Source organism: Cheilinus undulatus, linkage group 11, assembly GCF_018320785.1.
Source record: "Cheilinus undulatus linkage group 11, ASM1832078v1, whole genome shotgun sequence".
Classification (NCBI taxonomy): domain Eukaryota; kingdom Metazoa; phylum Chordata; class Actinopteri; order Labriformes; family Labridae; genus Cheilinus; species Cheilinus undulatus.
The window spans coordinates 3,139,503-3,152,351 of NC_054875.1; the positions used below are offsets into that span (position 1 = coordinate 3,139,503).

General features: G+C 40.9%; 1 protein-coding gene across 4 annotated transcripts; it reads right to left on the reverse strand.

Annotated features, from left to right (window-relative positions):
- Positions 1-201: 201 nt before the first annotated feature.
- Positions 202-7,831, reverse strand: pdyn (prodynorphin). Of its 4 annotated transcripts, none has more exons than XM_041799631.1 (4): positions 7,782-7,831; positions 3,676-4,021; positions 3,201-3,337; positions 202-952 (listed from the first exon to the last, which is right to left on the reverse strand). In XM_041799631.1, exons 3-4 carry the CDS (start codon positions 3,321-3,323, stop codon positions 392-394), a joined length of 684 nt encoding a protein of 227 aa, XP_041655565.1. In that variant the 5' UTR covers positions 3,324-3,337; positions 3,676-4,021; positions 7,782-7,831; the 3' UTR covers positions 202-391. The 4 variants fall into 4 exon arrangements, with proteins under 4 accessions (XP_041655565.1, XP_041655566.1, XP_041655564.1 ...); XM_041799632.1 differs by having other exon boundaries at positions 3,676-3,992; positions 7,639-7,829; XM_041799630.1 differs by having other exon boundaries at positions 7,639-7,829.
- Between the last annotated feature and the right edge of the window lie 5,018 nt (positions 7,832-12,849).

Genomic DNA, 12,849 nt, shown 5'->3' on the forward strand with positions numbered 1-12,849 from the left:
TCGCTCATCAAAGCCTTTTTAAGTCAAATTAGACACTTACAACATGAAGCAGGTTGATTACAAAGCTTCAAATGGATTCAAAGCTTCTGAAAATAACCGTGTGGTTGCTAAAACTGCTCGGATTGGAGTCTGGCTTGATGCACCAAAACAGCAGAGTGGCCCCAATCATTCCCTGAACAAACGAGAATATTTCCACGTGTGTTTTATTAAACAAGCATCCTTTATTGAGTGACAGACGGAGATGCCAACAACACACAGATGGAGGTTGTTACACAGAAGGCAGCCGATATACGCAGGAATCAGGCGGATGAGATTTTGTGGAGAAATGGTGGCATTGGAAGTGAACCTGCATCAGTTCTTTGTTAGTTAGTTTCTCCTCCTGCAGGTTCGTCTATAGGCTCAGATCATCGTAGGAGTAATACGGCTCCTCCACTGAGCGCACTGAGATTTTGAAGTGTCGGCGCAGAAAGCCCCCGTACCTCTTGTCCCACTTCAGGTTGTTCAGCTTGGGCCGGACCCTCCGCATGAAGCCTCCGTAGCGCTTCTGTAGCTCCTCGTGCTCCTGGCTCTCCTGCTCCGCGGAGCTACTCCTCTTTGTCTTTGGGCCGAATTTACGCAAAAAGCCGCCGTAACGTTTCACGTAATTATGCAGCATCTGGTCCTCTGGAGCGTCATCCGCGTCCTCAAGGGCGTCTCTCTCCTCCAGCCTCTTCAACAAGTCCTCATATTTCTTGGGCAGCGCTCCCGCCTTCAGGATGTAGTTTTCACGCCATGGAGAGTTGAAGATTTTGTTCTTGTTCTTGTCGATCCTCTTGATGAAGCCTCCATAGCGTTTGACCAGGTCTGCCTGCTGGCTCTCCTCCTCCGCTGCAGCCTCGTCCTGGCTGAAGTCTGCGAGGGCCGGGGCCGGGCCGCAACCCTCCAGTTGCCCCTCACACTCCGTGCTGCACGACTGAAGGAGGAAACAGAAGAAGAGGGTGAGATTAAGAAGCATTCATGCATTCACACATAAAGCCAGCATTCACACCTTTGTGATGCATTTTTGAGCTACTGGATCAAAAATCAGACCAATTTAGGGATCCACATTTCTCCCAAATTTTCTCTGCGGTGGCTCCAAAGATACCACTGTGTGCTCTCCAAAAACTTTTTTGTTACTGATAATAAAAGGTTAAAACAGCTGGCACATTTTATGCAACAAATTGAAGACACTTTTGCAGAATATTTGGCCTCTTAACGTCTTGATATGCCACCCCAGGTAAACTGGAGGAATGCAACTGAAACATTTTTTTAATCATTTAAATTTATTCACATTTAATTATTTAACCTCCTAAATACCAAAAACAATTGCAATTCAGCAAATATTCACCTTTATAGCCTCATCTCGCCCGAACTGCTTTTAATGACCAAATAAGGGCAAACATGTCTTAAATCAGCACTTCCGTCATTAGCCCACAAGGTGGCGCAATCTTATTTCTATATTGAGTAAAATTTTCTCTCCAGCTGCCCCTCACACTCCGCGCTCCACGACTGACGGACGCACAGAGAGAAGAAAATGGTGAGATTAACCAGCTCATAAGTGACGTCAAATAATTTGGATACCGTTTTTGCGCCACTTGCGCAATTCAAAACAAATTTAGACCCCATATTTCCTCCCAGTTCTTTTCCTGAGCAGCCCCAAAGTCGCCAGAAGACGCAACTACTTCTCTAAGGCTGTTTCAGTTACTAGGAGGTGAACGATGACAACAGATGGCACACTTTTACGCATCATATTCCAGACACTTTTACGCGTAAGGATTTCAAAAATCGAGTACAGTTGCAGACACTTTTGCAAATCAAACCACTGTTAAAGCCCCAGTTTCATCCTAATATGTCCAGAGTTTTACTGATCAGTGAAAAGTTCAAACAGAAACGTTTTTAACAGATAAGAGACGCTAATGTGATCTTGTGAAGATACAGCTTTTGAGTACATTTTAGCACCTTTTTTCCAAATCATATCATCTCTGGATCCCAGATTTCCTCTGAATTTGCTTCTTATGTAGCACCAAAGTTCTGAAATCCTCCTGTACGTTCTGAGAGTTTGATGGTCACCAGTGAATGAGCAACTTGAGCATATGGAACATTTTACGCAGCAGATTCTCGACACCTTTACGCCACATTTGGTCTCTTGTTCACGAAAATTGAGGAATGAAATGAACTGTAGTTCCACATTTGTACATTTCCTCCAGTTCTTCACGTAAGAAGCTTTAAATTCACAAAATCACTCCCTCTATTTTCCAGAACCTTAAGTCTCAGGGGAAAGATTAAAACAGAGGAGGACACTTTTACGCGTCAGACTTTTTACACTTACGCGATTTTGCGCTTTTGCAAATTAGACCAATTTTGACGACAAAATTCTTCTCTGTCGTTTGTCTATGTAGCTCCAAATTTCTCAAATCAAACAGTCTGCTTACCTACGCTTTATTATTACCGATAGATTAAATATTAAATTAGATGGCACACTTTTACGCAACGTTTGTGCACTTATGTGTAACGATTTGTGGAATAGACTACATATTAGCGCAACTTGCGCATATTAGGCCAATGTTAGGATGCATACTTCCTTCAGGTCGCTCTACCTCGAAACTCTAAACTCTAAAAACACACTTACTGCTTTCCCCAAGATTTGGAATTAGTAATGAGAGGAAGAAAAACAGTTGGCACAATTTTACGCATCACATTCCTGACACTTTTACACGTTTTTTTTCATGTGGTCTTTTATGTGTAAGGGGTTAGGGGATAAAAACGTAAAATAAGCAGATCAGAGATCCAAACAGACACAACCAACAGACTGCAAAAAAAGAGAAAAGGAATGAAACATAAGATTTGTAAAAGGAAGAAAACGGCTCATTTTTAACTCCAACTTTTGCCCCAGAATCGTAAAATCCTAGTTTTCCCTCCTAAAGCTTGGGTGTTGCTGGTCAGTGATGATTAACAATGAAGATATGGCGTTTTACGCATCAGATACTCTTGGAGTAGCATGTTTGATCTAATTCCGGCTTCTCTTTTTCTCAGCATATGCTCCCTTACGCGTAAAAATTAAGGAAATTCGAAGCATGGCAAAGCTTCAGATGGATACAAAACAAATACAAGACTCCTGCTGCACAATGTTGATGTTAATAAATGAAAATGAAAAAGGAAAATCCAACTCTTTGTGCTCTTACCAGGCTGCTGAACGCGTCGTCGGAGCTGAGGATCTGTTGCGCGCATTTCTGACACTGTGAAGAGCAATCTGCGTGGATGGAGGGCGGCAAGCTCAGCATCAGCACCAGGAAATACCACTCCATTCTTTAACAGATCCCTGTCACAAATAAACACAACCAGAAGATTTAAGATAAATATAAACAAACAAAAACAGTATTCACAGAGACGATTAGACTTTCTCCTGTTTAATTTTTTTTTATTCCAGAGTAAAATAAAACAAGACCAGACACATAAATCTGATTTAAACATTTTGATGTCATCTCTGTCGATGAGACATTAAACGTCAGATGGTTTCTAGGTCTTGTGAAGCTGTGCGTAATTGCGCACTGGCTCCAAGTCTGTTTAATATTAAAAACCAAACTGACAAACAGGAGATTTAGTCTCAATAGAGCTTTAAGGAATAAAAACTAAATGTTTAAAGAGTTGTTAAAGTACCTCAGGAGTTGGACAGATAGTTCCAGCCGTGTTAAGTCTCTCAGAAGCTCATCCACCATCCACTGATCGCTCACTGTCCGCCCTCCAACTCTTCTGTTCCTCTCTGAAGCTCGTCTCTTTCTTTATATCTGTTGTGTCACCGAGCAGCTCCTGACAGGGACCAATGAGAGGGATCCACTGTGCGTAAATAATCCAACCAGCACCTCCTCCGAGCTTCAGGAGTTTCATCAACGCCCACACAGAAGGTATAGGAGCAGCAGCAGCGCAGCGGTTCGTCCCATCATCATCATCTTCATCATCATTACGTCTCGAGAGTTCTGGATCAAACGCCAGGTTGTACATCACTCTGACATCAAGACACAAACTGCTTTTATCACTTCAAAAAGAGACAGGGAGAAAAACCTACAGCAGGGATGGAGACATGTCTTTGAGTTCATCTGTGACATGAACTGGGAATGGATCCAAAATTTCAGGGATGAATGATCTGACTGATTATTATTTATAAATCTGATCAGGTTAAATCTGAGCAGCTCTACAGCTGCCAGAACGCTGTCCCTACTTTCCAATGAGATCAAGAAAGCTTTGATGGATTGTCTTCAAACTTCTGCAGCTCTGACTCAAGGACAATTTGATAATTACTTGGAGGTCAAAGGTCGATGGGCCTCTTTCACTGCCATCTTCTTAAGCCTTTTATAAATCTGCCCTTGAAGTTTCTAAGAGAAACCTCTGTTACATTCATGTGTTCTGAGCTGTGTTCTTACAGTGATGCATGCCGTCCTCATAAGCTGCATGCTTGTGCTCGTTTTACCTGATTAGCAAAGGAACATGGCATGTTTATGCCCATATAAGGACACAAGACTGTAGGGCTGTGTGCAAACAAGGAAATGAGAAGAGAAGTAAGAAGATGTAAGTGATACCTAAATTAAAATTAAAACAAAAGCACACTTATGCATATTTGTCACTAAAATGTTTCAGATCATCAGACTTTAGACAAAGTTAACCAGAGTAAATGCAGTTTATAAATGCTGGTTTCATTTATGAAGGGATAAAGCCATCCAAACCTACCTGCCCCTATGTGAAAAAGTCATCACCTCCTAAACCTAATAACTGGTTGTTCCATCCTTGGCACCAACAACTGAAGCAAGTGTTTGTGATAACTGTCAGTGAGTCAGTGCTTGGTTGGGACATTTCACTTGAGTTCTCTTGAGTCTCTGCCACGGACATCTTCGTACGAGGCTACATACAGCGCTTGACAAATATATTAGACCACCCTAACCCTGACCAAAGTAAGGTTTATGCCACAGCTGCCCTAAATTAACAGCATTGGTAATTACCAAAATCATTTTTTATGTCCCTGCAATAGTTAATACACCAATATGTAGAAGATCTTTAACCCAAATGATATTTTTAATGCTAAAATAGAATTATTATTGTTATCCATGAATTTTCAAATGTACTGATTTACAAAAAAACTGAAAAAATAGTAAAGCACATTAATATTTCTTGATGAATATGTCAAATTATAGTTATTTACTTGCATTCCTGAACAGAAAAATGAGTTTTAGTGGTTGAATGTTATGCTTGATTCATTTCTGATTTCTCAGAGAAGCCCAGTGAGCCGGCTCAAATTTGGGTGAATTCAGTTTGAAATTCCTCATTCCTGTTCAAAATGGTAAAACGTGGAGAGCTCAGTGAAAATGAAAGAGTCCGCATTAAAGCCCTTCATGATGCTGGATGGTCTCTGAGACAGATATGACAGGTGGTCTAATACATTTGTTCAGCGCTGTACGTCTGCTGTTTCCTTGCTGGAGTGTGACGTGATTTGTGTCGTGCGCAGGTGTGATGGATCGCGTACAAACCAATAGGTTGTCCGGATGGTATTATATTTATACTTCTCATCCGACCACAATCAAATTCACTCTATCCGGATGGCGCGATTTATCTGGATAGGTTTTTGGGTTGTTTATTTGTGTTTTTTTGAACGATGACGGAATGAAAACAAGTTGAAATGAAACAAGAGTAACAAGGCTATTTTTAAAATGTAAGGAGTAGAAGTAAAAGTAGGCTGAAAAATAATTACTCCAGTAAAGTATAGGTACCCAAAATTTCTTCTGAAGTAAGGTAATGAAGTATTTGTACTTAGTTACTTGATACTTCTGTGCAGAATTGTCTTAATTCAGCCACTTTGGAGGGTTTTCCAGCATGAACAGCCTGTTTAAGGTCACACCACAGCATCTCAGTCAGATTTAAGTCCAGACTTTAACTAGACCAGTACCTCCAGAATGCTCCAGAACCTTTATTTAGTTTTTAGTCCATTCAGAAGTGGACTTGCTGGAGTGTTTGGGATCATCGCCCTGCTCCAGAAACCAAGTGGTCTTGATCTTGAGGTCATGAACTGATGGCAGAACATTCTCCTTCAGGATTTTCTGGTAGAGAGCAGAATTCATGGTTCTAGTGGTCCAGGTCCAGACGGTCACACTACCACCACCGTGTTTGTCTGTTGGTCTGATGTTCTTCTGATGAAACGCTGTTAGTTTGACTCCTGATGGAACAGGACACACACTTTCCAAAACTTCTGTCTGGTTAGTCCTCAGGATATTTTCCCAGAAGTCTCAGGGATCATCAGGATGTTTTTTGTTTTTTATTGCTCAGCAGTTTTGTTGAATCATGAACTCTGACCTTAACCGAGTCAGTGAGGCCTGCAGGTCTTTAAATGTTGTTCTGGGATCTTCTGGGACTTCCTGGATGAGCTTTTGGAGTCATTTTGATAGGCTGGACACTCCTGGAAAGGTTCGCTACTGTTCCAGGTTCTCTCCATTTGTGGATAATGGCTCTCACCGTGGTTGACTGGAGTCCCGAAGCTTTAGCAATGGCTGGCTGGGTGTGGATAGTGAAGTTGAAAAATAAATGGTCTGAAATCATTTATGAATTTTCACAGTGGTCTGGTTTGTAGACGACCTGAAGACTCACACGTTTCCTCTTGGAAGCACATTTTCACCTTTAAATGTCTTTCAGAGCTCCGTAATAACACTGACACACCCGCTCCACTCTTAATAAGCACAAATATTAAAACAGCGATGAATCCTTGTGAGTTTCTGGTTGGTCCATGTCCCTCTACCTTCTAGACTGGAGCACATGTCTGATTCTTGATTCTCTGGTAAACACTGGTACATCTGCCACCAAAGATACAGAACATAATCTTTTATTCTTTGAGGGATAAATGAACATCGCCCCCGCTCTTCAGCAGATATCCACCTACTGTCCATCATCCATGTGGTCATAAACACCTTCAGGTGGCTTTGTGCTCAAACAAGGAGAACTGAGCGCGCTCAGTGCGGTACAGTGAAATTATTTATACATGACAGTTCAGCCTCATTGTGTTTCAAGGTTAAAGCCTGTAGAGTCTCAGCGACAGAGCCAGGTTTAACTGTAGGATGGAACTTTCTGTTCTGCAGCCAAGAAACAAGGAGAGACCTTGGGAGATGAAGAGCACAAAAAAGCTGGGACGGACAACAGGAGCACGGGCTTTTCATAGGAATGATGACTGGGATCAACTTTTCATCACTTCCTCTGCTGTGGTTCAGTCAAGGTGATGCTGACAAAATGTACTAATCGCTGTTGCTCCTGTTAAACCTGTGCAAAATTTCACCCCTGAAAATTTCTGGAGAATTTCAGACTGGATGTCTCTTAACTATCCTGCAGGAAGTTGTTCTTTTCTGCACTGAACAACAGGAGACTTTCTCTCAGACATGAGTGATGGTGAAAGAGTCTGACGTGTTGACGGTGATTTAAACCATTATTTAAAGCTTTATACCAGAGCTACATGTAGTTTGACGTATTTACAGCAGCAACAAAAGAGTGTAGAAGAACATACCGATGAACAGTAACAATACAGCCTCATATCACACACACAGTTCACTCTCATCACCCAACCACTCTTATATAACTCCATCACTCACTTACAGACTACCGGATGTTTCCTGCTGTGTTCACCCGGCCTTCGTGCAGACATTTTACCAGGAGGCTGCAGGAGAACTCCAGCTAAAGTTGGGATCAAGATTCCAGCGTTTTGCACCCACACATGCTGCGAGGATGATCACACCTACCTATTACTGAGCGTGGATCAGTCACTGCTAGGTGTGTGAGGCTGGTTGGGTTTGATTACCACTGATTGGGGCCAGGTGTGGTGAGGTTTTATATAGTCTTCTCATTACCTCACCATTAGTGAGCGCATCTCCATCTGTGTTTGTTTCCTAACGCCTTACAGAGAGTATTTTCTGTGATTTACCAGTTGCAGTTGAAGTTGATTAATGCTGGAGGCCCATTTATTTAATTTTACTTTGGTCTTGTGATCTCATAAGCCACAGATCATCAACTGGCGGCCCAAGGGCCAAATCAGGCCCCCCAAAGCTTCCTGTCCGGCCCCCAGAAGATCATTAAGTTCAGAAAAGGAGGAAAAGAAGATGTTCTGGTTTTAGGAGTGTCTTTTGGCTTCAAATGTCTGCAGCTGTTAACTCCATCCAAAAACATGACTACTGATAGTTTAAGAGACCTGTTTTTACAGAAATTCACTCGCCACACATAATTAGTAAATTTATTTTTAAAAATGGGTTAAGGCTGGCAGAAAGTTGCAAAAATGGCCAGAGTAAGTGAAAAAAAGGGGTTAGAAAGTGGCAAAATGGGTTGTGGAGAGACACAAAGGGGCAAAAATGTGCAGGAAAAGAGGTTAAAATGTGGCCAAAAAAATTGGTAAAAGGAAAAACGAGGCAAAAAGTATAAAAATGGAGTTAGTAGTGGCAAAAATGTTGCAAAAAGTAGTGAGAAAGGGTTAAAAAGTGGCAAAAATGAATACTAGAGTGGCACAAAGGGGCAAAAATGTGCAGGAAAAGGGGGTTAGAGAAAAGAAAAATCGTTTTAAAGAGCAAAAAGGTATTAAAAAATGAGTTTAAAGTAGCAAAAATAGTGCAAAAATAGCCTGGGAAAGTTGCAAAAAATGGGTTAAAGAGTGTCAAAATGGGCAAAAGTGGCAAAAATAGTTTTAAAAGTGGCAGAAACGATCAAAATTCAGCTGAGGGGCAGAAAATGTTGCAGAAATGTCCAAATGAAGTAATGAAAGAGGTTAAAAGTGTTAGAAATGAATTAATATTAGTACTTAGCCACAACTAGGGAGGGCCCATTATTTGGGACTTTCAGTTCCGTGGGCTGGCCTGTCCCCTTGTGGCCTTCTGCATTACAGATAACATGGATGGATCTCGCTGTAATACCTAAAAATTTCCTCCATTTTGAAAAGAAATATAAATACTAATACAATCATATTTTAATCAGACCAAAATATTGATTTAATTTTTGTTTATTTGAAAGTCCGGCCCCCAGAGTCTCTGTGGAGACTAAATCTGGCCCCTGTGCAGATGTGGTTGATGACCCCTGTTAGGCCTTTCAGACCGGCAGGGCTCTGTGCCGGTTCCGGTTCCTGAACCTAATATTGAACTGGCCGGCGTGTTCAAACTGGGAAAAAGTTGGTTCTGAACCTGAAAAGTTGGTTCTCAGCTGGAACCAAAAATAGTTGGTTCTTTCTTGGGAACCGTGACATCATCAGTGGGCGTGTCACTTTCTAGGTTGTGAAAACGAGCCGAAAATGGAGCAAAAGTGGTCTGCTGGGGAGACAAAATGATTGGTTGTGATCTGGAGAGTAGAACGAGGAAGAGCACGTTATATGTCGAACTTGTGAAGCGATAGTGAAGGCTGGGCTCACCTGAACACCATAAATCACTGATTTACTCAAGAAACTGAAGAAGGAATACCAGGACAGCAGGAAAGACTTGGAGCTGGACATGGTGATGTCCATCATGACCCCCCCACTTTGGTTCTCCTTAAACTGAAGTGAATGCGGGCTGGTTCACCAGAAAGCACCAAGGCTCTGAGACTCCAGAATGAAACCAGAACCAGAACCAGAACCAGAACTGTGTCTGTCTGAAAACACCTTCAGTGTTTCATCTGAGGACAGCTTCCCCCTTCTCAGTACCATCTAAGTAGGTTAGATTTTTAGTTCTGGTTTGCTACCAATTAGCTTTAAGGTTTTTTTTTCTTTTCCCAAATATGGCGTGTGATTTCAGTGGTTATTCTTCTGGGATAACTTGCAATTGCGTCCCATTTCTCCCCTTTTCTGACACATGCACATGCTCGCTTCCAAACTCCTGGATATTTTCAGGATTTTTGTGTAAGTGTGAAAGAACTCTGTAGAGCAGGGGAGTCAATCTCATACTGGGTCTGGGCCAGATGTAGTCCAATGAGGCGTCCTGTAGTAACATTAATGGACCAAGCACATAGGCTGCTGGATGATTTTAGTCAGACCAAGCACCATCAGTGAGAGCTCCATACGCGCATAAAAATGTTTATTAGAAACTTTAGATAGGGGACATTGGTGGGCAGTGTTGGGGGTAACGTGTTACAGAGTAATCTGTTAGAGCTGTGGTTCTCAACCTTGGGGTCGGGACCCCATTCGGGGGGGTCACCAGATGTCTTGAAAACAACTACGAATATTTCTTAAATCACACTGTTGCCACTTTACAAACAATTTGACCAATTTTTAACCATTTTTCATGACTTTTTAACACCAAATCTGCCAATTTTAGCACATTTTTTTTTCCACTTAAAACCCATTTGTGTCAATTTTCCACCACTTTTTTCTGCCTGTTTTTGTCACTTCTAAACTGATTCTTGCCATTTTCTGCCTATTGTTGCATCATTATTGACACTATTAACCACTTTTTACACCCCCCCCCCCCTTTTTTTTTTTTAAAACAATTTTAACCACAGTTATCCCATTTTTGGCAGTTTATATAAATTTTTCATCCCAGTCCAACAAATTTCCCTCAGTTTTTTTGCACTTTAAAGCCATTTCAGCCACTGTTTAATGCACTTTTACCACTTTTGTACCCATTGTTGCCAATTTAATCCATTTTTGGTTATTTTTTTGGCCACTTTTATATAATTTTTGCCCCTTTTAACCCATTTATGTTCTTTAAAAATCCAATTTCAACACCCTTTTCACCATTTTTTTGCCAGTATTCACTAATTTAAGCATTTTTTTTTACCATTTAAATTTATTATTATCATTATTATTTTTAACAAAAGTTATTTCATTTTAAGCTTAACTTCCCAAGTGACCATGGTTTTGCTGACCTTCATGGCCCTCAGTTTGGCTGGATCCCAGGAACCTTCCCCTTTATCCCTCCTATGGACGGCCTTGTCTCCACATGACTACTCTTGAATGTGCACAGCTGTTCAGCCACCTCCAGGTCCAGTGGGGTTCCCCGGTCTCTGGCACCTTTGTTTTGGGGGTCCTGGGCTGAAAAGGTTGAGAACCACTGCGTTGGGGCGCTCTGAATCCGTTACTGAAAGAAAAATCCCAAATGTCCTCTCTCTTGCATGGCTTTAAAAAAGAGAAAGAATAAAAGGAAGCTCCTTGGAGCGTCTGCTCTGTTTGTCCTTCTCTCTTCCTGTAGCCATGTTGGCATGTGGCGCTGTGTCAGCGGAAGGTAAACATTCTGTGCCATTACACGCACATTGTTAGCTTGTTGAACCAACAAGATGGCAGAGAGGACAGCAGGCCACTGAGGAATTATCCCCATTATGCTGGATTTTTGGATAAAAGGGACAAGAACAGCATCCTGGTGAAACGGAAGTTTAAAAGCTCTGTTTGCTTTCATTGAATCAGCTGTTCAGCTGTTCCAATTACGCGCTGTTATTACACACAGCGTTGGAGTGATTCTGTCTGCCTCTGCTCAGCTTGTTGTCTGATTGTGAGCATGTTAAAGAGCTGGTTTTCCTGTCTGTCAGCGGTGTTCTCAGGCTGCACAGATACAGACTATGGGCTGTAAATTAGGCTCTACACTGGCATTAGAGTCTGCACATTCAAATGCAGGCGTGCGGTTATTATCTGTAGTTTTTACAACCAACGAGTGGAACGATTGGCTAAAGAGTTTTAATATTTAGTAACGCAAAAGTACTCCAACGCGTTAGTTTTGGTAACGCAGTAACGTAACGAGTTAGTTTCAGAAGTAACGCTACCCAGCTCTGATGGTGGGGCACCAATCGGCCCTCACTAGTACACAAAACCCCAATACACTTGAACTCCTTCACTTGAGGCAGAGATTCACTCCTTAAACCACAGGTGTCAAACTCAAGGCCTGGGGGCCAAATCCGGCCCATGGAACGATTATATCCGGCCTGCAAGATCAGATCATATTTGTATTCTTATTGGTCCACCAGTATGAGGTCTGCAGATTTCCTCCAGTATAAAAATGTAAACTTCAACATGATTATCAAAAATATCCTTGTTAAGCTGTAAAAATCTGAAAAAGTAACAGTAAAAAATATTAGATAAAAAGTCCAGAATGTGGGGGAAGAAAAATTAATTTGTGTTTTATTTCATATTTTCAATTTTGCATCTCATGATGACGACTCAAACTCATGATTTTGACTTTCATTTCATGCTTTGACCTTTTCAACTCATAATTTGGATTTTATATGTCACATCTTTATCTTTTAGATTCACAATTTTAAATTTAAGTCATATTTTGACCTTTTCAATTCTTACTTTGGCTTTTTAATCCCATATTTTGACTTTTAAAAACATGATTTCAATTTTTCTCATATTTTGACATTTTAAATTCCTAATTTTTACTTTTTATTTCATATTTTGACCTTTTACACTCCCAGTTTTGAATTTAAATCATATTTTTAACTTTATAAGTCATCATTTTGAATTCTACCTAATTTTGATTTTTTCAAATCCTAATTTTGGGGTTTTCAATCCAACATTTTGACCTATCAGACTCACAATTTAAAAATTTTAAGACATAATTGACTTTTAAACTCCTGATTTCAAATTGGATCTCATATTTTGACCTTCCAAACTTATGATTTCAACTTTCTCCTCATGTATTTGTGCTTTAAAAACATTATTTTTCTGGGCTACTGCCAAACAGGGGATGTATATTCTTAAATAACCTCTGACCAAAGCAACAATTAGTATTTTTATTTATGCAGCAGTAGGCCCTATATATAGCCTTCTTAAAAATGCCAATCCTTTTTCCTAAAAGTCGAGGTGTGGACAGCTCTTCAGACGCTACATAAGAAGAGCTTTATCAGCGTGTTTAGACTTACTGATAG

What these genes read in the sequence shown, in the direction of transcription:
- pdyn (XM_041799631.1), bottom strand. Translation starts at nt 3,323, where the DNA reads ATGGAGTGGTATTTCCTGGTGCTGATGCTGAGCTTGCCGCCCTCCATC. An exon ending in ACGACGCGTTCAGCAGCCTG is followed by an intron (nt 953 to 3,200) that starts GTAAGAGCACAA and finishes TTCCTCCTTCAG; the next exon opens with TCGTGCAGCACGGAGTGTGA.